Raw genomic sequence first — 27,059 nt, forward strand, 5'->3', positions numbered from 1 at the left:
ATATTCTAGTTGGATGGCAGTCAGAACGGTCACTGGTCACTACGGTTGAAAGGCTTAACCATGGCTTGGAGGCATTACAGCAGCCATGTCTGGGGGGCAGGGTAAGAGCAGCTGGGGAGGCCCCACATCTTACCTTACAGGCAGCCGGCTAAGGTGCCCAGAGGCAGGACAGACAGAGGCCAGGGGCGACCTGGAGTGTGGGGATGGAGGCATACATGCAGGAGGTGAGAGATCTCAGCCCTCACAGCTGTGCAGGTCGAGGTCTGGCCTGGGAGACATCTGAGGCCAGCGTCCGCCATATCATGAACCACATCAGGTCATCATCGTCCTTGAAGAACCCAGACAGAGGCAGAAAGGAAAAGTGGGGTGCATACTGGGCCCAGAGAAAGGAGCTCCTCCGAGATGGAGCTGGGGTTTCGCACAGCTCTGAGAGCGGCACTGTCTTCTCTCAAGAGCTGGCCTGACGTGGATACCCTACGCCTAGTGGTTCAATGACCATTGATGGCACGGGAGAGGGGGACGTTGCTCCAGGGAAGTGGGATGGCATTGACCGTGGGCAGGACGCAGATTGGTGTGTCATGGAAAAAGAGGTCCCAGGAGTTCTTAGAAGAGAAGGGGGAACTCGACTCCAGACCAGCAGCATCCTGGGCGAGCATGACAGAAAAGCATTTCAGCAGGGGCCACTCAGACGCATGGACAGAGATTTATTGAAGAAAACCTGTACACGCTCTAGAGAAATGTGGGCCATCTCGAGAGAGAGATGCACTTCAAGATAAAGCGAGGGAGATGCACTCAAGGGAGGAGGTTGGCCCCCTGGAGAGCCAGAGGTGCATTTGGGGGATTCCCAGCCATGCTTTTAAAGGAAATCAGGTGGGAGGTAGGTTCAGGAAGCTGTGTAGGAACGACAGCAGTCTGGTGGTCTCAAGACACGTAGTGGTGGTCTGGTCAATCTCTGGATTCTTGGGTAGACCTGGTCTCTGTCATTTTATCAGTAGATAGTGCTAGAGAGGCGCCTAACTTATAATAAGTTTTTCAAAATATTATCTTTCTCTTTCTGGAGACGGTGGTGCATGCTTTGGAAATTACACAGAAAAAAATAAGTATAATTGATCTAAGGTAACTTCACTCATCTAAATTAAATAATGTGATTATTAGAGGCTCAGGAGGCTGAGGCAGGAGGATCGTGAGTTCAAAGCCAGCCTCAGCAAGGGCAAGGCACTCAGCAACTCAGTGAGACCCTGTCTGTAAATAAAATACAAAATAGGGCTGGGGATGTGGCTCAGGTTGAGTGGCCCTGAGTTCAATTCCCAGTACAAAAAAAAAAAAAAAAATACACACACACACACACACACTCCTCCTCCTCCTCCTCATCCTCATCATCTCTCTCTTTACTACCTATTTGTTTGGGAGGGCGTGCTATTTGATTGTGCTCACGTAGAGTCATAGATTTCCCAGGATTCCGGAGTCTTAGGCCTGGGAAAGAGACTGGCTTAAGGAGTCATAGGCCTGGATCAGAGTGCGGAACTTCTGAAGTAATATCTTCCCTGCTTGTCCTTCCTGTGGTCTGCTTTCTACCTGTTCCTTATTCCTTCCATCCTAACACAGGCAGGCACGAGCTATGCCAACCCAGCCTGGGGCATGAGCTGGCTTGGGCAGAGGAAGAGGAAGATGAGGTGGTGGTCAGGGTCCCGGGCGACCTCCGATCCTGTGGCTGTCAGACGGGGTGCATTTCCTGCTGGTGCCCAAGTGAACCCTCAGAAGCCTCAGGAGGGTGTTCAGCGCATCAGGGAAAAGTCAATTCCCCAGGGCTTTGGCTTGTAACTTTGTTTGCAGATAGTGGGCCTTTTCCGTCCGGCTCCTCATCCCGAGCCTTTCTGCCTCTAACAATCACATTATTTAATTTAGACGAGTGAAGTTACCTTAGATCAATTATACTTATTTTTCCTGTGTAATTTCCAAAGCTTAATATCTCCATTCGGGCCCAGCCTGGGGGACAGGTTGTCTCGCAGAGTCCTAAACGATTTCAGCCTTTAATTCAATTGTACTTTTGCCATAGCCTGGGCAGCGAGCATAATTCTTTTATCCCTAAGATGTCTCATTAGCAATAATCTAATAGTGCACATTAAAATATAGGTCACCGAGGTGGGCTGCCGAGTGGAAGCCTTGTCATAACTTGGGAAACTGGACAGCGGCCTCGGTGGGTCCCCCGAACTCAGCATCGCCCCCAACTTCTGGCTTCATTCTAATACAATCGATTCAACAGCAAAAAAAAAAAAAAAAAAAACAGTTTACTTTCTGCAGTTCAAGGTTAAGAACGAGCGTTGGCTAGGAAATAGAGTTGATGTCTGCAGCTGTCGGATGGGTGAGGTGGAGGGAAATGTTTCTTGCCAACATGACATAATCGAAAAGGTTTCTGGCTTCAGGCATTTGGGACCAGAGCCTTCTGCCAGCTGTGGCAGGAACACAGCAAGGAACCTGAGGACACCTCCTATTCTCTCTGGGCTCAGTCTGCACACCTGTGGAAGGGGAAGGTGGCGGGGTTAGGCCCATGTTTCCTACGCCCCGGCACCTCGAGCTTGAGTTGTCCTACTGTGCACGGGGTGTTCTCTCCTATATCAACTCGCTCTCCTTAATTAAATACATTTGTTTTATACAGGAAGCGCAAGTGTCAACATGGAAAAATCTCAAGAACGTCTGCAGAGGGATTCACGCAGAACGATAGCATTTGTATAAACTTGAAGCGTACACAGAACGGTCTCTCCTATTGTTCAGACAGGCACAGAGAATGTGGGCCAGGAGAGGTCAAGAGAGTGGCCACTTTCGGGGAGGGTGGAGGAGACGCTGATGGCAGGGAGGGTGCGAGGGGGGCTTCTGTGGGGCTCATCACTGTTTTGAGGAGCCTGGGTGTGGTTACAGGGGTGTATTCGTTATGTAAGAAGTACACTCATAATCAATTCACTTTTCTGTGTATATGATCAAGTGTATAAAGTGTATGTTTATACAAGTGTTTAAAACTTGAGGGATACACACACACACACACATATAGTGTATATATTAAGTATATTACATGCACCACTTTATATGCATACATAGATGCATACAATAATATTTAATATGTATACCGTATGTTTAATGTGTTATTAGGTATATTGAATATACTGTTGATTATTCCTAGGAATACTCTGTCACCTATTTATACATTTTATATGTATACTAGATATCTAATATGCACTATTAAACATATATATGTGTATGTATATGGTGTTGATTATTGTAGGCGTGTGTGTAGACATGCTTTCATGGCTCAGGATATACTCAGCATTATTTAAGGACAGTGGCTGCTGAGGGGAAATGGGAGCAGGGTTAGGGAGGGTTATGGGGGCTTCAACCAAATTTCTAATGTTTTCGCTTCTTCAACTAAATGGTCGGCTGTTGCATTATTTTCTACATTTTGATGTAAGTGCAATGTCTCATAGTTTTAAAAATTGGGCCAAAGGTGAAGACTAATGAAGGAAATTTCTGTGACCATCATAAATTGAAAACAGTATCCCATGCTATAAACAGGTGGTGACTGAAAATAAATGCAGGGAGTCAGGTGTGGTGGTGCCTGCCTGGAATTCCAGCAACTCAGGAGGCTGAGGCAGGAGGATCACAAACTTGAGGTCAGCCTGGGCAGCTTAGTGAGACCCTGTCTCAAAATGGAAATAAAAAGGGCTGGGGATGTGGCTCAGTGGTAGAGCGCCCCTGGGTTCAATATTCAGTCACACGCACACATGTACAGGCAATGAAGCCGCTGGGAAATTCTTCGTTGACCCTGTTTTGGCCAGAAGTCTCTGACTCAAGCGAGCTTCCCCCTGCCGAGATGGGCACCAGGGGGTGAGCGAGGCTCTAGAGGCCATTAGCACCAGACTAAGCCTCGCTCCTTCCATAATTAAATGATCCAGAATAATGTAAGGAGCCTTAAGACATGGCCCTGAGGTCCCTCTAAGCTCTGACTGTCCTCACTTCCGAGTGGATGAGGGCACAGGGAAGGAAAGGTCTCGGTAGGTGAAGGTCAGGGAGAAAAAAAAGAGGGAAGAAATTATCAGTAAAATTAGGAAAAAAAATTTTAAGAAAAACCCCCTTCCTTCCCATGGCCCCCTTTTCTGGGTCCTTCCCCGGGTCAATGGGCCCAGCAAACAGTCCCCCCTGTGACTTTTGTCACTCGGAGGCTCAGTTTGGAAGTTTCTGGAAGCAGGGTACTCACACCCTTGGAGGACAGCCTATGTCACCCGGACACAGCCTTTAGGCTTCCTCTTGGTGCCACTGTGAGCTGGTCTCATGGTTGGTCTCTTATGGGTGACCACAGGTCCCTCTCCAAGTCAGCAGCCCCTAAGACCTGAGTCTCTCTACCACCTGACTTGACTGGCCTCGCTGTTCCCAGGGAAATATGCATCCTCTCCTGACAGGTTGGGCCAAGTGTCAGTCAGGGCTGACTTCAACCTAGAACCCACCCACCCATGGCAGTGGAAAGTCGCTGCTGCTCCCGCAATGGGAACCAGGTGGGGGTGTGTATTCTGTCCCCTGGGACAGGCAGGGGTGGCCAGATGATAGCTCTCTGTCATTACCAAGAATCCTGTCCCGCCTGGACCCCTCCTTCTGCCACCTAAAGCTCTACCTGGAGCTCCAGGTCCTCTAGCCTCCTCCTCGAGACTCACCTGTGCGTTTTTCGTCCCTTCAAGGTGGGCAGCACCTCTGGTCTGACAGATGTCTCCATGGGGAGAGGACTTGGTATGTGGAGAGACCCTTGGGACAAGTGTCAGGATCCAGGGTCTGAGTTCCTAGAGCCATGACTCACCTGTGTGACCGCTGGAGTCAGGGGGGGCATGAAGGAAGAGGCAGGAGGAAGACTCGTGATGGCGGAGGTGGGGGGTCATCGGATGCTGAAGCCCTGGGCAGGTGTGGCAGCCAAAGGGTGGAAGAGGAGAAACAGGATGGTGTTGGGGACGGGTCCCAGAGGTAAAGGGAGAGCTGACCCTGAGGGTTTGAGGAGGAGGAGGTGAGACCCATGAGGGTGGGCCAGGAAAGGTGGTGGCTTCAGAGACAGCCTGCTGGCATTCAGAAATGCATCAAACATGCCCGCCCTGAGCCCCAGCCAAACTTGATGAATGGCCCTGCTGAGAATGGGGACTAGACAAGGGACCACTGAACCGCTGGTGTAGAACAGCAGTCAAGAGTGTGTGCCCTGGAGCAGCCTGCATGAGGTTCAAGTCCTACCCCTTTCCACTCTAGCCTGTAAGCTAGCACGAGACAGTCAACCTCTTCCCGCGCCCATTTTTTAATCTGTCAAGTGAGAATAAGAGTGAACACTGTGGTGAGTAGCACACACCACAGGACCTAGAACCAGTTTGCACTGTTAATAAAGGATTGACCCACGTCAAATATCCACTGTGTCTGTAGCCTGTGCCAAACCCGACTCGTGCACTTCGCGGACACTGATGCATTGAGGTCTCACGACTGCCCCGTGAGGCAGATTCCACAAGAGAAACAGAGGCACACATCAATCCCAAAAGGTGACACAGCTGGGAAGTAGGAGCCAGATTTAACCACCACTCAGAGTGGGAGTTGAGGGCCACTGGACCTGCTGGTTACAGTGGCCCTAGAGCTCAGGGCCCCTTAAGGATCTAGGAAGGAGGGTGATGGAGTTCTCCATAAAGAAGGTCAGCACACTGTCATCCTGAGCCCTGGTCCCTAGTACCCCTCCCTATGCTCTATGACTCTCCAGCTTTCATTCTGGGGGAGGGGAAGCAGCAGCCTTCTCAGAGGTGTGTGTGCACGTGGTCCACAGAGTGTGGCCTCCCGACTGCACCACTGTCACCAAGGGGCTTCTAGTTCCAGCTCCTGAGCCTGAGAGCAGAGCAGGGGCAGCTCAGACCCAGGGCAGCACCCCCAGCCCTCAGCTTCACTGTGCTGCAACCTCATGAGCATCACCCCCAAGAGGGTGCAGCTCACACCTGCATCCCACGCCTATCCCACACACCTGATGGGGGGGGGGCTATGGGTGCTGCTGGTACCCTCAGGATGGTCTCCGAGATAGTGAGCGTGAAGCCATTTTTCTCCCTTCTTTGCCCCAAAGGTGACGCACCTCCCTGGGAAGACAGTTCAACTAGGAAATGGCTGTGTGTTTTCCTCTAGGTGTGGTCAGATGTTCTGGGGCTAGGGAAGAAGGGACTCAGGGTGGAAAAAGCAAGTGCAAACCTCTAGGGCCACTCAGGGCCAGGCCAGCAGTTATGACATGTATGTCCTGATGCTGGAATTATTAAAAAAAAATAAGAGTGAACATGCTCCAAATATGCAGATTCCTGACCCCACTGATGACCCACAGGATCCAAATTTCTGGAGTGGAGCCTGGGAACCCGTGCTTTTAATAATCTGCTAGATTGGCATGAAAAGGGGCAAAAAGGCAAACTATTTCTAGGAAAAAGCAGTGACCTATGAGGATATGATTCCTCTCAACATCATGGAGCCTTGATAAATGTGACCCCTTGACTATCATAATAGGTGCTGTTACCCCCCATTTTACAGGTGAGGAAACTGGGGCTCAGAAGAGGCAGTTCATCAAAGGCAAGGCTTAAAACCAAGCTTTTATTTAGGAATAAAATCACTGAAAAGATCACATTCATAATTGTTAGACCATTCCACATTTGCTATTTCAATTTAGTCTTGAAACTTTTAAAAAATATTTATTTATTTATTTTTAGTTGTAGTTGCACACAATACCTTTACTTATTTATTTTTATGTGGTGCCGAGGATCGAACCCAGGGCCTCGCACGTGCTGGGCGAGCACTCTACCACTGAGCCACAACCCCAGCCTTCAATCTTGAAATTTAAAGTCAGATAAACCTAACTTAAAATCATGGACAAGATCTCTGCCTCCCACAGACACAGAGGAATTAAAGATTTTTGGTACCAATAACCAATAACCCATATGCTACCTAAGTTGCTTTGTATGTATTTATTCATTTAATCATCTCAACAGTTCTGTGAGGTAAGTACTATTATTCATCCTCATCATCTTTCCCATTTTACAGATGAAGAAAGTGAGGCACAGAGAAAAAAAGGGAACTTGGTCAAGATTTCATGGATAGTTAGTGGCGGAGCTGGGACTAAAATTCAGGCCATGTGCCTTCCAAGGCCAAGCTTTTATCTGTCTTTCCAGGCTGCAGAGAAAGCTCAGCCAGGTAAGTTTCCCAGGTGTAGACACCAGTAGAAAGGGTAGGAAGGTAGTTGTAAGAATCAGGGTCCCAAATGCTTTACTGGTGAAGCCACAAAACAGTGTTTCCTGAGGAAAAAGGGTGAGCACAGATAATTGAGGGTGGTGATTTTAAGGGATCGAGTCTGAAAATCATCCTCAAACTGTTTTTTTTTCATATTTTATTGGTACAATCTAATCTCAAAACTGTATTAAAATGTTTTATACATTAAGGGAGACAAATACATGTTCTTGGAAGAGAAAACTGAATATTGTAATGATATTCATTCTGCCCGAATCATCTATAGAGTCAATGCGATCACTGTTAAATTGCAATGAAATCTTTCAAAAAAACTCTGAGTTGATTCTTGAAACTTGTAGGGAGGAGAATTGTCAAGACATTTCCAAAGAAAAAGAGCTGGAGATCCTTGTTCCATCAGATAAGATAGTGTGGTATTGCTCAAGCACAGATAAACAGATGAAGAGAGAGCCCAGGAAAAGTCCAAACATACAAGGAAACTTAGTTAAAGATGGAGAACTCTCTGCTGATCAGAGCAGAGATGTTAACTGCCTAATGACTGGATGAGGACAATTTGTTTTCAGTTATTTGCATAAAAATTAATGAATTGAAATCCCTACCTCACACCCTACCCAAAAAGGAATTCTTGTTCCTGACTAAAGACATAAATATGAAGGGCAAAGCTCTCAAATTTTGAAGTATAATTTAGGAAAATATCAGTTAGGAAAGGACTTTTAAAAATTAGACATACATATTTAAAGGATTGAATTATTGTAAAAATAATAATCTCTACGAAAATCACCCTCAGTAGAACAACAACAACAACAAAAAAAGGGCTATAACACAACCAAGTGAAGGTGTTTGCAGCATATTGGACAGAGGTTAGTAGGACCCAGAATATTTTATGAACTACCGTGAATTAGAAAAAGTCAAGCCTATAGAGAAATTGTGCATTTCACAGAGGAAAAAGAAACACAAATGAGCCACAGCATGTGAGAAGACGCTGAGTGTCTTGAGAAGTCAGGGAAATGCAAATTAAAACTAGAATAAGACACCATTTCATACTCAAAAGATAATCCAAAGTTAAAAGCCTGGATACTACAAGTTAGTGAGGAGGTGAAGAAATTAGAAGTGAGGAATTGATATACTGCTAGAGGTGTAAGGGCCATAAGCACTTTTGAAAATAGTTTAACATTACCTGGTAAGGCTAAACAAACACCTACCCTACAAACTAGCAATGCACTTCTACAAAGAAACCCTGGACAGATTTGTGCACGTGTATATAGGAGACATCTCGACATCATAGACTGCCTGGTTTAAAGTTTTAGAAAGAAGACAAAAATACAAATGTCCTTCACATCGAACAAGTGAAACAATTGTGATTATTCATTCAATAGAGCCAATACATACAGCAATGAGGATAAGCCAACTACGGCCAACCCCATGCTCACAAATAAATCTAAAAAAAATTGTAGTGAGCCAGAGAACTCAAGGACAATATCTACACTAAGGCCATTTATATGAAGTTCATAAAAGAATAAAACCAAACAGAGTATTGTTTAGAAATATATTCATAGGTGGTAACACTATAAAGAAAAAGAAGGAACTGGGGATTGCTAAATTCAGGACAGGGGTGACCTCTCCGTGGAGGGAAGAGGGGTGAAGGAACCTGCTGAGGGAGAGACATAGGGGACCTGTGGGACATGGATGTATTCTCCTTAAACTGGAGAACTGGGTGAGTTCTTGTAGGTTCCTATAATAATAATCACTATTATTTAAACTGAGGACTGGTCACACCTGGGATGTATACTTTTTCTTATGTATGATAAATTTCATACATCAATTTAGAAATGCTGAGCCTCTCTGCACATTCATGTGATTACCTTTGGACTATCTGGTCTCCTGACAGAGGACAACAGGGCATGAAGATTTCTGAGATTTTTGTCTTATTCTGTGGTTCCTGGAAGGACAGAGACCTCATGCCAGGCAGATCATGGCTCATCCCTGTCAACCAGCCACAACCCCCTCTGTCATGGAGAGGAACACTATCCAGGTGTGAGACTCTGTCCCCCTAACCTTCACCATCATGGTCAAAGGGCATGTCTGGGAACTCAGAGGGGAGGAAAAAGCTCCTCCTTTCCCCAGGACACCAAGCTCCAATCTGGACACCTTCTTGTCTCCTTCGGGGCTCTTCTCCTGACATGGGCATTGTCTGTCTTCTGTCTTTCCACGGTGCTGCGCATCTTGCTGGTCGACTCGACCACCACCACAGTTTCCAAACACATCAGAGCTGGGTGACGGCTCCCAGCCCAGAGCCCTTCCCGCCACACCACCTGCCCTCTGTCCTCTGCCCCAGCACCCTGCTCTTGCTCCACCTGGCTTCCCATGCATTGGCCAAGTCCACCCAAGGATGAGCTCGATCACTCATTCACATCAGCCCTGGAAGGACTTGGATTTTATTCTGAATGAGACAGAGAGGAGAGAAGGGGTGGAGTTGCGGGGAGAAGGATCCAAACTCATTCCCAAAGGTCTTTCTGGCAGCTGTGTAGGGCTCAAGCTTCAAAGGACAAAGGGATAAATCGAGGAGGCTACTTAGAGGCCATCATGTCATCCCAGCAGGAGATGGTGGCTTAGAACAGGGAAGTCACCCCAGCACAGAGATGCAGAGATGTGACAAGACCTGGAGCCCACAGAGTGTGCTGCAGGGTCAGATGTGGCAGTGAAAGAAGAAGAGTCCAGGCTGACTCCAGGGTTTGGCCTGAGGGAGGGAGGGAGATGGCCGTTCCCTGGGATGGGGAGCAGGGTGGAGAAGCTGGCCTGTGCCTATGTTAGGGAGGGGACCTCCAGAACTCTGCTTTGGACATGGGCAGTTCCAAGGGCCTTTTATTACCCTCATAGAGATGTCCAGTCTCTTGTTGGATGAAGGCATGTGGAATTTGTTGGGGGTGGGGGAGACACAGACAGAGGACACACTTGTGAAGGTCAACAGTGGAAGACAGGCCAGGACCCGGATGGGGTCAGCTGGGCTAAGAACTTTAGGGAGAAGACTTTAAGGATTGAGCCACAGCAAATGGGATGGAAGCCTCAAGGATCCCCCAGGGGGCTTCAGTCAAAGTGCCCTGAGGGAGACTGATTTCAGCTGAGGAGGGCCTTTTTTTTTTTGGACCAGGGATTGAGCCCAGGGGCACTCCACCACTGAGCCCCATCCCCAGCCCTACTTTGTATTTGATTTAGAGACAGGGTCTCACTGAGGAGCTGAGCACCTCGATGTTGCTGAGGCTGGCTTTGAACTCGAAATCCTCCTGCCTCAGCCTCCGGGGCCACTGGAAGTACAGACGTGCTCCGCTTGCCCAGCTCAGAGGGGTCTTGTGATGAGGAGACTTTCATGCTATTTGTGAGTACTGCACAATTTGGATAAATGACCAATGACCCTAGGGACATTTAACTGCAATGAAACAGATCTAATGTCCCTAAAGGAGTCGGGAGAGGGAGGGAGGCAGGAGGCAGATTCCTTTCCTCTTTCCTCTTCTTTTCCCCCTTGGTGCAAATGGAGGTGAAGACTGGCTGTACCCTGAGGACCCAGCCCCGTGTGCCAGGCCCCTGGTGTCTGCAGGGAGATGGCCAGGCTGGACCCACAGCACCAGTCATCGCCGTGCATCTCATGGCCTGTGTCACCAAGGGCCATAGTAAGTGGAAGTGACGCCTCCCCAGAGACCATGTTAGCTCTGATAATGCTCCAGCCTCCTGCCCACCACTTGCCCTCAGGCTGCCTGGGGGGCAGGATGCAGGGCATCAGGAGAAGCCACATGGCCCCATGGCTTTTGGAGCTGGGAGCAGGGAGTCTGGGCCGGAGATGTAGGAGACGCCTTCCCTTCTGCTCAACCTCAGCCTGGTGTCCACGCTGCTATATCCCAGATGTCTCTGAAACCACAGAAGGAACTCTTGCTGATTGGTCCTCTGAGGGTGTGCATGTTGCAGGTGGCGGGTGGGGGGGGTGGCTCCTCTGGCCCTGCAGCGAGTACTTCCAGGGCCCTGCCCACACCCTCCTCGCCAGTGCAGACCGGACCCTACAGCTTCCTGCTGCAAGTGTCTGGGACTCTGTGGGAAGCCTTTCCTTGGCAGCAGAAGCATGATTGCCCCATGTCAGGTGGGCTGGAAATGTGGGAAAGCCAGTCCTCAGGTGCCACCCAGGTGGATCGACACGCCAGCTTCCTTGCCCCTGGATGAGACGACTCCAGGCCATACTCGGTGTCTCCAAGGTCCCAGCAGCAGACATACCAGATGCCCCCAGCACTAACATCTACCCTCTGTTGAGGGTTCATTCCCTTTCCTGTCTCACTCCCCTAATTCTCTCCCAATGCTTCTAGCAACTGCCTCCTAAATAAACTACTTGAATTTGAATCTTTGCTTCAGGTTCTGCTTCTAGAAGAATCCAATACAAAACCACCCTCAACCCAATCAAAGAATGAGATCTCTTCTAGTTCTGTTTTATAAACCTTTTCTGGATACTATTTATACACTAGGATACATCCAGCATTGCCCTGTCCCTGGTAGGGAAGTCCTATGTGTAACTGAACTACACAAATATATACAGCAGTATAAAAGCAACCAAAAGGTATTTGACTCTGTTGTGAGGGACGGTTATCAATCAGGGAAGGCTTCAGAGGTGACGTAGGAGGTTTTGGAGGATGAATAGGAGTTCTCCATAAAGACAATCAGATGGAAATAGCATATTTTAAAATTTAGTCATGCATAAAAGAAGAAGCATAAGTTCAGGGAACTACTATTCATGGAGTTTCCCATGTTGCATGTGTCAGAAGTGGCAAAATCTTTAGTGAAAATGAGGAATTAGAGTGGCAGAAGATACGGTTACCCAGACAAGTCGAATCTTGTCTACACAGCTGAACATGTCTAGATATTCTTGGAAAGATGAAAGGGTTTTTGAAAATTGTGGGTTATCTTTTCCTGATTGCGAAAATATCAACTGCTCATTGTAGAGAAGTTGGCAACTACAAAGAAGCATAAAGAAGAAAATAAAATTACCTCGAGTCCAAGGTTAATTAAATCACATTGATGTCTTGGTGTGTCTCAGAGGAGTTTTAAGCAGAGGAATAAGGTGGTCAGACTTGATCGTAGAAAGAATCCCAGCAGCTGGTGATAATCATGTGGCTGGAAAGATACTGGACAGGGGCAACCAGTCAGGAGACATGAGGACCCTCTGCTGGGCTGCTGTGGGGTGTGTGTGTGTGGGGGGGCTTTGCAAGGCTTTTAGGAATGGGAGTCTCAGAGTTTGATAATCAGATGGATGGGGCAGGGGGTGGAGGGCAGGAGGGACCCAAGTTTCTCCAACCATAAGTTGTGGGAGCCAGGCAACCGGGGTTCTCATTTCAACTCTGCCACTTCCCACCTGTGGGAACTAAGATAACTTGTGCCCTCAAAGCCACAGTGTCCTAACCTGAAAACTGGAAAGATGATTCTGGGCATTCTTCCTTACAGACTTGTCACAGTGGTCCACAGTCCAAAGGGGATAAGTAGCCTTGATGGATGGGAACCTACAGTTCCCAGATCTCATCCTAAAACCTCTACTCCCCGCTTCCCCTGGTCTCCTGCCCTCTGCCTTCAGTCTCATTCATTCACCTCACTTACTAACTGATGCTGTATTATTGGATGTCACAGGTCCTGGGAACACAGTGGTGTATCAGACAAAGTCTCTGCTCTCATGGAGTTCATGTGACACCCAAAGGGAGTTGTCAAATCAATGATTTTGGACTGTGATGTCATGAAGGGAACAAAATAGGGTGGTGTGTTTGAGATTGAGAGTGTATTTTTGGATTTGAGAGGTTAGGAAGGGATCTGAGTAGCTCAGGCAGAGGAAACAGCAAGTGTAAGAGTCCTGGGGTGGGTTTTATCTTTGGATGCTAAAAACAGGGGGAGGGCAGTGTGGCTGGCTTTATCCAAATTCCTACCACACCACCCCTTACTTGCCGATCCAGCTTTACCAAACTTCCATACTCCTAAGGTTACAATCAGTCCCCACTATACTAAGATGTGACCCTCTCTTTACACACTGGGTTGGGAACTCCCTGTTGGCAGGAACTCCCCATAGCTCCTCCAGCCTGCTCTGTTGAAGCTCACAGCAAGTGATCATGAATCGGGTGTCATGAATGAATAAATTAATCACCTGACAAGTGAATAAGTAAGCAAATGGCCACCAGGCGGTCAGCCACCAAGTGGCCGACTCTTTGCTAAGCCTTACCTTCTAGAGTTTGCTGACCCCACTCCTCCCCCACCATCCCCTTACCTTGCCTTGCTTTCCCCCATAGTGCACGTGACCTTCTTCCCTACTACATAATGTGTTTGTTATGTTTCTTCTTTTCCCCTGTCTCCCCGGACTAAATATCAACTCCATGTCATCAAGAATCTTGGCGGTGTCATCCACGAATGGGCCTCAAGGAGCAAGTAGGAGGAAAACGCAAGAACCAATGAGCGAAAGGGTGAACCAATGACTAAATAGATGAATATCAGTTCTTAACCTTATAAGACAGGGGTCACAACCCTCAAAGGTCACTGCTGAAGACAGTAACCTTTCCGCCCGCTGAGCCTGTCAAAACCACCCAACGGCCGGCCAGAAGACCACCAGTTGGAGTCCAGGACAGCGAGCAGAACATTCGTACCTACTGAGCAGGTAGTGTGAGTGGCCTGCTGCGGATGACAGCGCTGGCTGTGCACAGGTCGCCCTTGCCAGTCCTTTCTTGGACTTTCTTTGAGGCGACTCAGACCCCAGTTCTAGGAGTCTGTCGTCTTCTGGTGAGAATTCAGAATCTGGTGTCCTTTGGAGTGCTCCAGCGCAGGATGGAGAATGTGCGCTCCCGGGTCCCTTGAGTCCTCGGCCCGCTCCCGCCGCCCTTGGCCCGCAAGGCGCCCCCGCCCCTGCCCATCCCTGGCTGTCAGTCTCCATTAGTGCTAACAGGCTCCAGACAGAGCGGGCTGGGCGCTGGGCTAATGCAATCGGCGCGTTACCTGGGGCGCAGGCTACATTACCAGGCCGGCCCCCGCCCAGCGTGGCCAGAACCAGCCAGCCCACGTCCCGCCGGCCGCCCCGGACTCCAGCGCTCCTCTGGCCGCGCCCGAGTGCCACGCGGCGGAGCCCAATCCCGGCTCACTCCCCAGAACCGGCAGAGCGCAAGGCACCCGGGTCCCCTTGCTGCCCTACACGTGAGTGCGCCTTGCGCGCGGGACCGGGCTAGGTGTGCAGGGAGACAGACCCAGGCTGACGCTCACGAACTAGAGTGCCCACAAGTTTGAGTGCAGAGGCTCCTGGGGCTGTTGGAGGTGGCCAAGACCCGCTGTGGGGAGGAGGGCGGAAAGCGCAACGGGCACTGTCACCGCGGGAAACTTCAGCCTTGGTATGTCCAGACCCGGCTGTTTGAGGGCGAGAGCGAGCAAGAAAGTGAACCAGAGAGAGCGCTGCGGGGTCTTCTTCATTCGGACTCACAGGGAGGTCCAAAGCGGTCTCCACCTCTGAGTTTTGTCTCAATGGTGCGCGTCACAACCTCTATATCCAGTTTTTTCCAACAGACGTAATCCCTTTCCTGCGAACCGCGAGTCCGCTCAGCGCGCGCTGATCCCAATCTCCCCAGTGGTCTCTGTTGGCACAGCAGGAAGGACCCCCCTCCCTCACCAAGTGACCACTTCTTTTCCTTTGATACGAGCAGAGCTTCTGCGTGTCTCCGGTACCGCTGAAAGTCCCTCTAGCCAGCCGCACCCATGCTTCTGGCGCGGATGAACCCGCAGGTGCAGCCCAGCGGGGAGGACCCTGAACCCGAGCAGTCCTTGCCCGCTTGCCAAACTGCGGATCTGCTGGTGGTGAAGGAACGCAACGGCGTCCAGTGCCTCCTGGTGCCCCGCAACAGCGATGCGCAGCCCCGTGAGACCTGGGGCAAGAAGATCGACTTCTTGCTGTCGGTGGTCGGCTTCGCGGTGGACCTGGCCAACGTGTGGCGCTTCCCCTACCTCTGCTACAAGAATGGTGGCGGTGAGCATGGGGTGGGGCTGAGGCTTTAAACTCCGGAGGCTACCTGCTGTGGCTGGTAGGGAAGCCAGGATACACGTGGGGGAAGAAGGAGGAGACACACGGGCAAGTCTGGGGCATAGGAAGGGACCAGACAGGGCCCAGGGAAAAAGAATTGCCCCAGAGGAAGAAAGAAATCGAGGAAGGACCTTGGACCAGGGCAGGGACAGGGGTGGAAGGATGGATATGGGGCACCTATTGAGTGAGGAGCTCTGACCCTTTAATGGTCCCCAGGAAAGGAGGTGGAGATTTGGAGAGCTCTGGAAGGACCCCCAGGAATGCCTGTGATGCAAGGTGATTAAACACTCTGAGCCTTGGGACAGGGGTCCTGGGTAGGGAGAGGATAGAGGATTTGGGTTGAGACACAGGGTAAGAGAAGCCTACAAGAGACTCTGGCGTCTGAGACTGCTCTTTTGCTGCTGAGGCAGTTGTTTTGCTGCAGGGGTCTGTGTGTACCCCTCACCCTTAGGATTGGGTCAGGAGGTGCCTCAAGCTGGCCTGGGCCTTGAGGTGGTAGTCCTGGGTAATTGGGTGAAGCCTCTAGCTCCACAGGTCCTGGGAACATTGCAGGGCGGAGTGGGAGAGGGACCTGGAGAGGACAGTGGAATTGTCCCCTGCTCCTCCTGCTGGGTGGTCAGATTACCACTTGCCCTGGAATGGGAGCCTGGAGATGACCAATAGTCCAATCAAGTAAGATGAGGCAGAGCCCTTGGAAGCAGCCTGGGAGTCAAGAGGCTATGTCCTTAAAGACTAGCTCCTTCCTGAGGGCCCTTGTTCCTGGGGTATCCATGTCACCCCAATCCTACCATTTGTTCAGGGATGAGCTACTATGGGATGCCCTGCAGGGATCTCAGGAAAGTAAGAAGAAGACATTGGTCCAGTTCTGGAAAGTTCTCTCTCCCCTGGACCATCCTTCTAGGTTGTGGCTGTGGCCCAGGACTCAGTGGGAGGAAGCTGGGTAAAGGGAAAGCGCATGACTAGCACTCACAGTTCTTGGCTTCTGTGTGTACTCTGGACATTTGTTTGGGGATGGGCAGGGATCAGTGCTTGCAGCAAGGGGCTGGTCTCCAGCAGAGGATACTGTGTATGGAAACAATCCCCACCCCCTGAAAAAGTAGATCCAACGTTGGAGCCAACAGATGAGGGTTTGTGTCTGCGATCTCCTTTAGCACTTCCTGAGATGAGTCTGTCCCTGTCAGATGCTGCAGACAAGGTGGCTGGGACAGTAGTCCTCAGCTTCAGGAGCAGCTGGGGTCTGGGGCTTGATGGGGGCCCTCTCTACTCCCAGGCTCAGCCCTTATGTCTGGCTCTAGGATAGCCATGGACTATCCTAGAAAGGTAAAAAAAAAAAAAAGAAAATTCAATCCAGAGGTGAAACTTTTCCACATTTTCCTGCTGTAGTTCCTCAGGGGTTTCAGGGCAGAGTTGAGCTTTCTGTCCCTTGGGACCCAAGGAAGAAGAAAATGCAGCTGCTCAATATTTTTGGCAGACAGAGAGATGATGAATGAAAGACAGATTGGGAGACCATAGGATGTGCCAGCCAGCCTGTCCTCAGTGACCGTCCGAGACGACTTGTCCCTAGACAGCAGAAGCCTCTGTCATCAATCAGCAGTATTTATCTGGGTCCCCTCAGTTAGAGGCACAGTTCTCGACTCTGTCGGGTCACCTAGATGAATGAACCAGAACTTTTGCCTGCCAGGAGCTTGAGACTCAGAAGGTCCTCGTTGTCATGCTGTGATAAGTCCCTTTCCTTGTTACACATGTTTGTTAAAACTAAATGCACCCCAGATAGCCCACTGGACACCTGAACTAGATAAATACTCTGGGGCTTCATTGACACTGTGTTCATTCTGCCATTGCCACCAGTACAGACAGAACACCTGCTGTGTGCAGGACAATAGACCAGGTGCCTTGGGGACAAAATGGAGCAAATTTGTCCCAGGTTTCAAATCTGAGGTGAAGTTGGCCAGAAGCTCCATGTCCTAGGCAAACAGGCCCTTAATGGCCCAGAGTGGCCCAGTCATTTGTCTCTCTGTGGGTCTTGTCTCCCAAACAGGATGGAGCCCTGGAGGGCAGAGACTGTGACTGTTTTCTTTTTTTTATCTCTGGATTTCTAATGCCCAAGATAAGGCCTAGCTAGACACTGGAAATGTGGTGGGAGGTGCCCAACAAACTCCTGTGGAATAGATAAATTGGTGAAATGGTCCAGGCTCTCAGAGACCTGCTGCCAATCCAGAAAGCACCACAGAGATACAATGATGACTAAGGAAACAAAGCATCATGTGCAGAGGCCCTGGTGGCCTGGACAGTGGAGATCTTGGCTGTAGAGTCCAGGGCTCCAGTTTCTAGCCAGGTGGTTTTGAGCAACTGTCCAAGCCTCTACTTCCTCCTCTGTCAATCTGAAGTGCTGGTGTTCAGCTTAAAGAGTGCTTACAGTCCAAAGGCAGGAGAACCTGGCACAGAGTGCGACCTAGCAAAGGTGGCTATGTTTTTTTTTATTATTATCATCATCATCATCATCATCATGAGTGACGTGGATGGGAGAGGGGACACGTGCTGTAAAGGTTTAAGGAGTTGCTTAGGAAAGGTTCAGTGGAGGGGGGGGCTGTGTTTGGAGTTGAGCTGCCCAGGATGGAGGGGGCAGGGGCAATCTCCAGGGACAGGCAGTATTTCAGCCATGCATCTGGGACAGGCATGTACAATTCCACAGCCATCTCAGAACAGGAGGGCAGGCTGAAGAGATAAAGTCAGAAGAGATAAAGATGGAGAGGCAAGTTGGGGCTGGGCTACTGAGGCCGTGACTGCTAGGTTAAGGGCTGGGGATGTGTGCCAGTGGGTTTCAATTGGCAGGCAGGAGAGCACAGGCTCCCCATCTGGGAGTAGGCAACAGCTCCTTTTCTAACTTACTGCTCCAGGAGATGTTTAGCAGGTCCCCTCTGGGCGTGGTCTCTGCTGAGACCTCCTAGCTGGCTACTCCTGTGGATCAATTCTCACCAGGAATTCTGAAGTCAGCCCCAGAGAAGCGGACAGGCAGGTGGGAATTCCTGCACTAGTGGAAACATTCCAAATAAACTGAGTTTGAATCCTGGCTCTGTCACTTACGAAGTGACCCCAGCCATCACTCAGCCCCTCTCTGAGCTTCAAGTTCCTTAGGATAGAGGGACATGCGCTTAGAGGATGCTCAAGATCCATCCATTTGCAGTGCCCTGGCTTAGGGTTGTACCCAAGCCGTGTCTCACCACCCTGTTCTCTAACAGCCTCCGGTCTATGTGCTCTTCCGGTGCCAATATTAACACAGACACTCTCAAAGTCTTGCTGTTCACACTGGCCCAGCTTGGAGGATGTTTTGAAATGATGAAGGTGCCAATAGTTTAGGCCCCTGGCTAATATTTTCTGAATGAATTGCTGGGAAAGATCAGCCTGTCTGAACATCTTCCCGAGACCAGCTGCTAGGATGACAGGCTGTGGGTGGTGGTGGGAGGGGAAAGTCACTGTCAGTTCTGGGGCTTTGTTTGGACCCTCTTGGACTCAATCAAGAGGCAGCAGCAAGCAGCGGGCTATTTCCAGGGTCTGAATTTTCCCTCTGGTGATCTTGGGGCATGCTGGGGGTTTGAATCATTGACATTTGCTAGAAATGTGGCCTCGGACAAGTCACACACCCTCTCTGATCTGAGCTCAGTTTCCTTGTGCAGGAAAGCTGAACAACCACTGTCCCACAGTGCACCTGAAATAGTGTCTCATAATCAGGCCTCAATAATATAGATGCTACTCTTTTGCTATTGGTGGATGAGGGCAGCTGTATTGGAGATCCAGGAGTGGAATGAGGTCCTGATTTTGCAGGGAGTAGAATTGATCCTAAGAAGGAACAGATAAAGGTAAATAAGGTATTGGCCTGGGGCCCTTGCATGGTAGGAAGACTTAAGAATCAAGAGTTGGGCTTTATTCCAGTCCCTCACAGCCTAACCTTTTCTCACTCTAGATTTTTTCCCCTGGAAATTGTGGATTGACCTTCCTGCAGGTGGTCCATGAGGGTCCCATGGGATGCTGTGGTTCTGAGCCCCCCGTGGGTTTCTCATCTTTCTCTAAGAAAGCTCAGGGCCTCGGGCGCACATGGGCCATTGGAGATTCTCCTGGCTAAAAACCTTGGGAGTCTCAAAGCCAAGTGAGGTGGTGACTGGTACAGAGGATGGGTTTTTTCCAAACTCAGCGTCTTCCCATGCATCCTGACAGCGGGGGGCGCTGTCTACACCCTGGCCTTGCCAGGCTGACGCTGACCGGTTAGCTCAGATGCACAATGAATCAGCCCGCTGGTGTGACACCAAGCTGACACGTGTGCCCACCCCTTTACAGGAACGAGGACCTCATCTAGGACCTCAACCTGGGGTTACCAACTTGATTTGTCCCTGAGCAGGAAAAGGATCTGAAGGAGCCGTTTCCATCGAGATGGAATTTATAAAGAAAAATGTTCTGTCCTGCCCTGAGGTCCCAAACCTAACTGCCTAAGTAAGGATTAGGCCACAGCACAAGTAGAGAAAGACCCCGGGGCTGTCATTAGCTGCATTCTCCATGTGATTCATTGCTGAAACTTGTTTATTTAACCAAAAATCACTTACTAAATGCCTACCATATGCCAGGAATACAGAGGTGAATGAAAGAAAATCCCTGCCTTTCGGGAGAGTTCATAGTCTCCTGGAGATAACCCAAAAGCTAATGCCATTTCATTTATTTATTTATTGGTACCAGGGATTGAACCCAGGGGCACTTAACCACTGAGCCACACCCCTAGTCCTCTTTATTTATTTATTTTTTTTTACCTTGCTAAGTTACTGAGGTTGGCTTTGAACTCAGCTGCCTCAGCCTCCCAGGCCACTGGGATTACAGGCATGTGCCACTCTGCCCAGTTGCCATCTCAGATTCTGTAACCTAACGTATTATATCCCAAGGGAGCAAAGGTGAGGTCCTCCTCTGTTCTTGGTGGGTCCTATTTCCCTCCAGACTGTGGTCCTGAGCACCCAAACACCTTCTAATTTGTTCCTCTTAAAGAGATCAAGATGGAGGAGACAGGAAATCTTCAAGGATCTTTTAATGAAGTCACAGCTTTATCAGTAAAAATCAAGTCCAGATGGGACCGCCACATAAGGAGAAATAGCTCCACCTCCTTTCCACCCCCGCCATCCTCCGGTGGATCTGGGTTTAATCTACCAGTAGAGTGGGTCTGCTGCTTCTCTGGGGATATTTCTGGGTGTTGGAGCTGAGGCAGGAGGTCTAGTGGGGGACCCCGGGTGAAGGTGAGGAATTGAAGTCAGTTCCCATCGTTTTGTGTAGAATTCTCTTGTGTAGCACCAGAAAGGAATGCAGTTGGTAACTCGTGTCGATGGTCCCAGCCTGTCAGTGAAGTCCAGGGAAAGGAGCAAAGAGATGCAAGACCCGACTTGGGCTGAGGCTGGAGGGCCCTTGAAACCAGTGGGCAGGGCCCTCTGTGGTCAGTGAGGGCCCCGAGAAGATCAGTCTTGGGGAGAAGGCTGGAGTTGACACCACAACTCAGTTGCCCCACGCCAGAGGAGAGTCTCCGTTGCCAAACTCGAATCATCTGGGTTTGGTTAATTATGGGAAAAAAGTATTTTCCTGCAGAATTAGCCACAGGAAGCCAGCCATTTGGCTGGCAGAGATTCTGAGGGGGACCCTGTATCTGACGCCAAAGACACAAAAATTTGCTTTAGAAAAAACTCATTTGTCTTGTTCTCCATGGATGGAGGGATAGAATGGAGCAGAGGAGGCAGGCAGAGGGTGGAGGCTGCAGGGTGGGAAACTTGGCCGGAGGAAGAGGCTGGGCACTCAGGCGGTCTTGGCTGAGGGTCAGCTGACCTCGGGGAAACCCTGAAACCAGGTGGCTCCTCTGATTGGTGCAGGGTTTGGGGTGAGGGGGCTGGAACTATATGCAGTGTGTGGTGGTTGGTCATTGGATGGGGACAGGGTTTGGCCTTGGATGAAGCACTCTTTCCAGATGGCTCCCAAAGGCCAGCTGTGGGGGATTGAGCTCTCTCAACCACATATGGAAGGTCCTTCATCTCTGAGGGGGGTCTGGACAGCTCTATGGGAGCCCCTTGGGGAACAGAGTTGGTGGGTATCCTTTGTCCTGTTCTTGCTTGTGGTCAGCATATTTGTTTGGACACACGGGTAAATAGACTCCCTTGGGATGGGGACATGAGGGGTCTGAAGGATTGTTCCCTGCACCTCCAAGTTGTGTGCATGGCCACATACCACACAGTCCCCCCCCCCCGCCCCCACCAGCTGCATGGTGAACCTTTACTGGCAGTAAACAGTTGATAAACAGGGTCCGTTGCTATTTACAGAGCACCGCCACGTCCCTGCACTTCATCTCCATTATATCAAATTATCACAGCAAACTAACGACAGGTTTATTTCCCTCATTTATGAAGTGGGGTGGGGGTGGTGAGACTCAGAGAAGGCACATTAATGCAGAGATTCGTGGATATAAGTAGAAAGTTGGGGTCGAGGATCATCCTTAGATCCAGGCAAAGAGCCTGATTCTACCCTTTAGAAAGCCCAGCCCTGCCCGCGCGAACCATTGCTCTCACCCACAGCTTGCTCCAGGCAGGTCTCCGTGCTCAGTCCGTCAGTCCCAAGCCCCCTTCCAGGTCTGCGTGACCCTGGGCTTGGTTCCTTCTCCCTGTGTGTGTGCTGTGTTGCAGGTCTGCTCAGCCCCAGGTCTGTGGGCGGCCAGGGGCTCATGGGCTACAGGGGCTAGAGATAGTGTTTAGATACAGGGGTCCGAGAGTCCACGCTTACATGCTAAATGTAAGCTGGATGTGGTGGCCGGAGCTGAGGTGGGAAAGCAGAGGGCAATCCAGTGGAGTTCCCTCGGGGCCACCAGATTCTGACCAAGAGCTGAAAATTTCAAACTTGAAGTTTGTAATAGGACCAGGACCATGGCAAAGATCACTTTGTCAAAGTAAGAAGATGCCACACGCTTCGGTTAGCAGTGGTGGCTTGATTTATCATTTTGAACTTGTCACAAAAAGGACGACGGACCTCCCTGTGCTGTTGGCTCAGTCCTGAAAGTGTCAGGCCAGCATGTGGCAGGCAGCCCTGCTGCTGACGGACGCCGTGCCTCCCTGGCACTCTGTACACTACGCCCTGGGGGTACTGGGGGACAGGGACAAACCTAGCTCCCCTGAGAGTTGACCAAGATTTCCTGGGGCTCTGGGGAAAACCAGTCAGTGACAGCCTACAGCTGAGCTGCAGCATCAAGGGGACAACTTTGTGGACCTTCACTCCTGGGATCCACCTGGGTGTGGCCAGAATCGACAGCTTGAGGAACCCCGTTGTCCACAGACTGATCTCAGGGCACCCACCTCTCCTTCTTGAGCTCCTCCCTGACACACTTCTCCACCTCCCCCCGGCTCCCCTCAGACCCCGGCCACCCCATTCCTTGCTGAGCCCCTCCTACCCCTCCCCTTTCCAGAGGATCTCCTTACCTGCCTGGTGAGCACTCAGCACTCTGAGTAACCACTGGGCTTCCCTCCTGAGGGCTTGGCATTGCACAGAGGGTCCAGGATTCTTGTGTGGCCAGCAGGATTCCTCTCTAATGGTTCAGTGTCAGTGAGTTGCACTCTTGAGACAACCTTTTTTTTTTTTTCCAACTAAGTTTGTCCGAAGGCCCCTGGCCGGAAGCTCTTTCACTACAAATATTTCTTTTTCCTTGTGAGACTGTGTGAGTGCATTGGTGTGCAGAAGTCTGGGTGTGTACTGTTGCATTCGTGTGCCCCGGTGTGCATTTGTGCTTGTGCGTGTCAGGTACTCCCAGTTGCTGAGCCCCTTACGCGGTAGGCCCAGCTCAGCCCCTGTCAGCCCAGCACTGTCACACAGCAGAGCATGCCGGATCCAAGCAGGATGCTGGGCTCATGGTCCCTGAGACTCTGTGTGAGACGTAGCAGGGCCACAAGAATGTGGCAGTTATGGGCTTTGCAGGGCAGTGACGTCTAGGGGCTTCATAATAAGTCTCAGGTTCCAAGGAACCACTCCAGGGTCCTTTAGGAACAGGCGGCCTCAGCTGACCTCTTTGCCATTGAGGCCTGTTTCTGACTCTTGAGCCCTGTCCCGGTTCCCCTCCACAGGGGGCTTGAGCCAGCGAGCTGGCCACATCCTCTTTCAGAAAAAGGGCCTGGCAATGGGACAGCTTTATGCTTTTTATTTGTGCACAACCGTTTCACCATTCCTTGACAACCCCGCGGGCTCCTGCAGACCCTGGGGCGACCCCCTTCCTCTGCTGTGATTCAGCCAGCAGGAGAGGAGGTAGATGTCAAGCGGGGCCAGTTACTGCTGGCTGGCAGTGCCACCCAGAGGTTTCGAGTAGAGAGCACGGGCCTGAAGGACGCCTGGTTGGTGGCCGATGGTGCTCTCTCCCTTTGCTGGCCCTGTAGGAGGAACCCAGGAGTCGCTAACAGCAGAGGGCAGCGCCAGGACCTGAACCACGACGTCCAGCTTTGTCCTCCTTCCGGCTCCCTTGGCCCTGGCTTCAGTCTTCAGGCTCCTGAACCACTTAAGTTTCTATTTCCCACTCTGCTCCAGCTCTGCCTCCTGCTCCTGGTGTCCAAGAGGAGCAGCGGGTGGCCCCCAAGGCACAGGGGAACTCAGACAGAGCAGGTTGGAAAGCACGCTGCAACTTACAAGTTAGGATGAGCAACTGGACTTTTCCAAGTCTCAGTTTTCCCACGTGCAAAATGGATATGTCCATGAAATCCGGCATGTGGCTTGGTATACAATAGGTGCTCCAAAATTGATACTTGTTACTTTCACCACCCCCACTGCCTACCTTTACCACCTCCACCACCACCATCTCCACCACTGTTAGCCAGGTGCACAGGTGTGGGTTTGAGTGCCAGACCAGCCTTCTCTGTGTGTGTGTGGGGGGGTGGGGGGCAGGGAGTAAGTGGAAGAAATGAGAATGTTCCCCAGAATTTCAAAGAACTCCAACCTGGAGCAGGGACTGGAGCATGAACAAGCCTATAACCAACAGACTAGGTGGCTCCACTGGTCCCAAACCCCCAGAGCTTCTCCTTCTCCCACATCCTATCCACACTCATGTCCTTCATCTAAGATGGAATGTTCTGGAATTTTCAGGGTATGTGGGGAACAGCTCTGGAACTTGAGGAGCCAGGAAGGTTTAGGCCCAGATGCTAGATGCATTTAGCAGTTGGATGACCTTGGTGAAGTCAGTTCTCTAAGCCTCAGCTTCCGGGGGCACCAGAGCTGTTTCCTCAGAAGGTTCTGGATGGTGTAAGTGGGATCTTAAGATATCCAGTGCCTGGCCCTGCTGGATACCTAGGAGGCGCTCATTTCCTATAGTCTTCCCTATCCCCACCTGCAGGCCCCTCTCCTTCTTGGAAGGGCCGGGTCAGGCAGCATTCAGGCTGACACGACACCCTTCATCCTGGAGGGCCCTGGGCTTCCTGAAGAAGGCAGAGGCCCTGGGTGAGTTTGCCTCTGGTCACCTTAGTTCTTTCTAAGCTTAGAGCCTCAGTTTCCCTCTCTGCAAAGTGGAGATAGTAATTCTCTTTCTTGGTAGAGTCATTGTGACATTGTGTGGCAAGTGCCTGGAACTCAGTAGGGGCTCAGCAGGCGTGAGCTGCTGATATCGGATGCTAAAATGTCATGTAACTGTCTTTAATTATTTCCCAGTTTCCCCACTTTCAGGGTGCGGGCAGGTCAGAGTATTTGGTTTCCAAGGTTACGGCATTTCAGCCAAAAGCCAATGGCAAGAGGAGTTTGGATCTGGCCTGGCCTCTGGCTGCAGCAGGATAAGGAGCTGGCATATGGCTTGGGGCACACTTGGCAGCCCCGGCTGATGTGGCATGCATCCTAGTGAGTCACCTCCCAGTGCCAGAGCCCACAAAGCTCACTCCAGGCCACCAGGGCACCCTGAGCATTGGCTCTGGAACTCAGATGTGTCCAGCTTCACCAGGGACTAGCAGTAGTTACTGCCTGTTGCCTAGGACACCCCTGGAGTTTCTGCTGGGCTCTGGGTGGGCATCTTTCCTGGCTAGAGATTGGGCTCTCTGGCCCCATTGCCCTAGGCTTTGCCTTCAGCCACCTTAACAGGTGAGCCCAGTGGATTGGATGACCTAAATACAAGTCCTGCTTCTGTCACTCACCAGCAGTGCCAACAGGAACAGTCAACTGCTTTCTCTGTCCCTCAGGGCTTAAAATGACACTGCCTGCATATTGGGTCTACAGGCTGTTGTAAGCGCTGGGAAAAATCCAATGAGCTAGTGTTTGGGAAAGCTACATGCAACCCAAAAGTGATACTCACATGAGAAAAATCAGAAACCCAGATGGATGTACCTTTAGGCACTGTCTTTCCCTCTCTGGTCTCAATTTGCTTACCTGTAAGAGCTGGGCATTCCTGGAATGATGATCCATAAAGGAAAGATTCTCTGCTTAAGCAAATTTGGTGAAAGCTACACCTAGGATTCTCCTTGTGGTGTTTCATAGCAGAGGCTAGGAGAATCCTGCAGACTTTACCAATTCAACTAGAGTCCCTCATTATTGCAGTTAGGACTCCTACTATTATTATTCCTGGTCCTGTTTGTTGTTATTCACTTCTCGGCATGACTCTCTTTACCTGCCACACAATGCTCCTTGTAAAATGGCCAGGTGATGGAGCAGCTGATGAGGGACCCTGGCAGCTCTTGCAGACACTGATCCAAGCGCTGTGAGGGGCAGGGATCTAGTGGGTCACACTCTGCCTCTGTGTCCCCCAGGTGCCTTCCTGATTCCATACACCCTATTCCTCATCATTGCCGGGATGCCCCTGTTCTACATGGAGCTGGCTCTCGGGCAGTACAACCGGGAAGGGGCGGCCACCGTCTGGAAGATCTGTCCTTTCTTCAAAGGTAAAGAAGGAGTCTGGGGGAAGTCAAAGTGCATTTGGGGAAATGCACTCCAAAGATGAGATCTGAGATAAACCAACTATCTGTGGGATTCATGGGCATCAACAAGGTCAGGAGCGTCCACCATTCGAAGTTACACAGGGAGCATTTGACATGTCAGGAAAAGGAGCTGGCAACCCAAGTTTCAGAGTCTGGAGACCCAAGTTTCAGTCTAGCTCCATCAGCTGAGTGGCCAGAGAGAGTCTATTGTCATGAAAGACAGAAATGTCAGAAACCCAGAACATACACCTCTGCTGCTCTCCTCTGCTCCCATGGCAGACATGACAAATTGATTGTGGAGCTTCTCAAACTCAGCTGGAAAGCTGCCTCACAATCCTTAATGCAACAGCCATAGCTAATTGATTGCAGATGGGATAGGATTGAGCCTATTTGCATTTGGGACTTATTGCACATCTGCAGAAAGTAGCCATGACAACCATCATCCCTTGGCCTCCAGATATCTGGCAGAAGGGTGTGGGGCCAGAGTTAATATTGCCCAAGTGCTGGTTAGAGAACCCGTAGCAATAAGGACAAATGTGACTACCATGAGCCTCTTCTCAGCTGGCAAGTGTCCCCGGAGTACCTTATGTTTACTCAATCCTGTAGTAAATCCAGACTGATACAAGAGTCTTGCGTGGGATTAGCATCATTTTTGTTTACTTGCTGGAAATATGACTCAAACTGGCTTTAATATAACAGAGATTTTTTTTTTATTTTATTATTTATTTATTTATTTTTTTGCTGGGGGAGTGCTAGTCTACTCGGGTACAGTTTGATCCGGGTGC

General features: G+C 50.4%; 1 protein-coding gene across 1 annotated transcript in view; it reads left to right on the plus strand.

Annotated features, from left to right (window-relative positions):
- The first annotated feature begins 15,003 nt into the window (after nt 1-15,003).
- Nucleotides 15,004-27,059, plus strand: part of SLC6A2 (solute carrier family 6 member 2) — a 35,405-nt gene continuing 23,349 nt past the window's right edge. Inside the window, exons 1-2 of the mRNA XM_081274665.1 lie at nt 15,004-15,286; nt 26,107-26,238. Coding sequence (XP_081130791.1) covers nt 15,019-15,286; nt 26,107-26,238 — 400 coding nt within the window. The 5' untranslated portion in view covers nt 15,004-15,018. The remainder of the gene's footprint in view (nt 15,287-26,106; nt 26,239-27,059) is intronic.

The sequence above is a fragment of the Spermophilus citellus genome (genome assembly GCF_964194105.1).
Source record: "Spermophilus citellus genome assembly, chromosome: 18".
Lineage (NCBI taxonomy): Eukaryota > Metazoa > Chordata > Mammalia > Rodentia > Sciuridae > Spermophilus > Spermophilus citellus.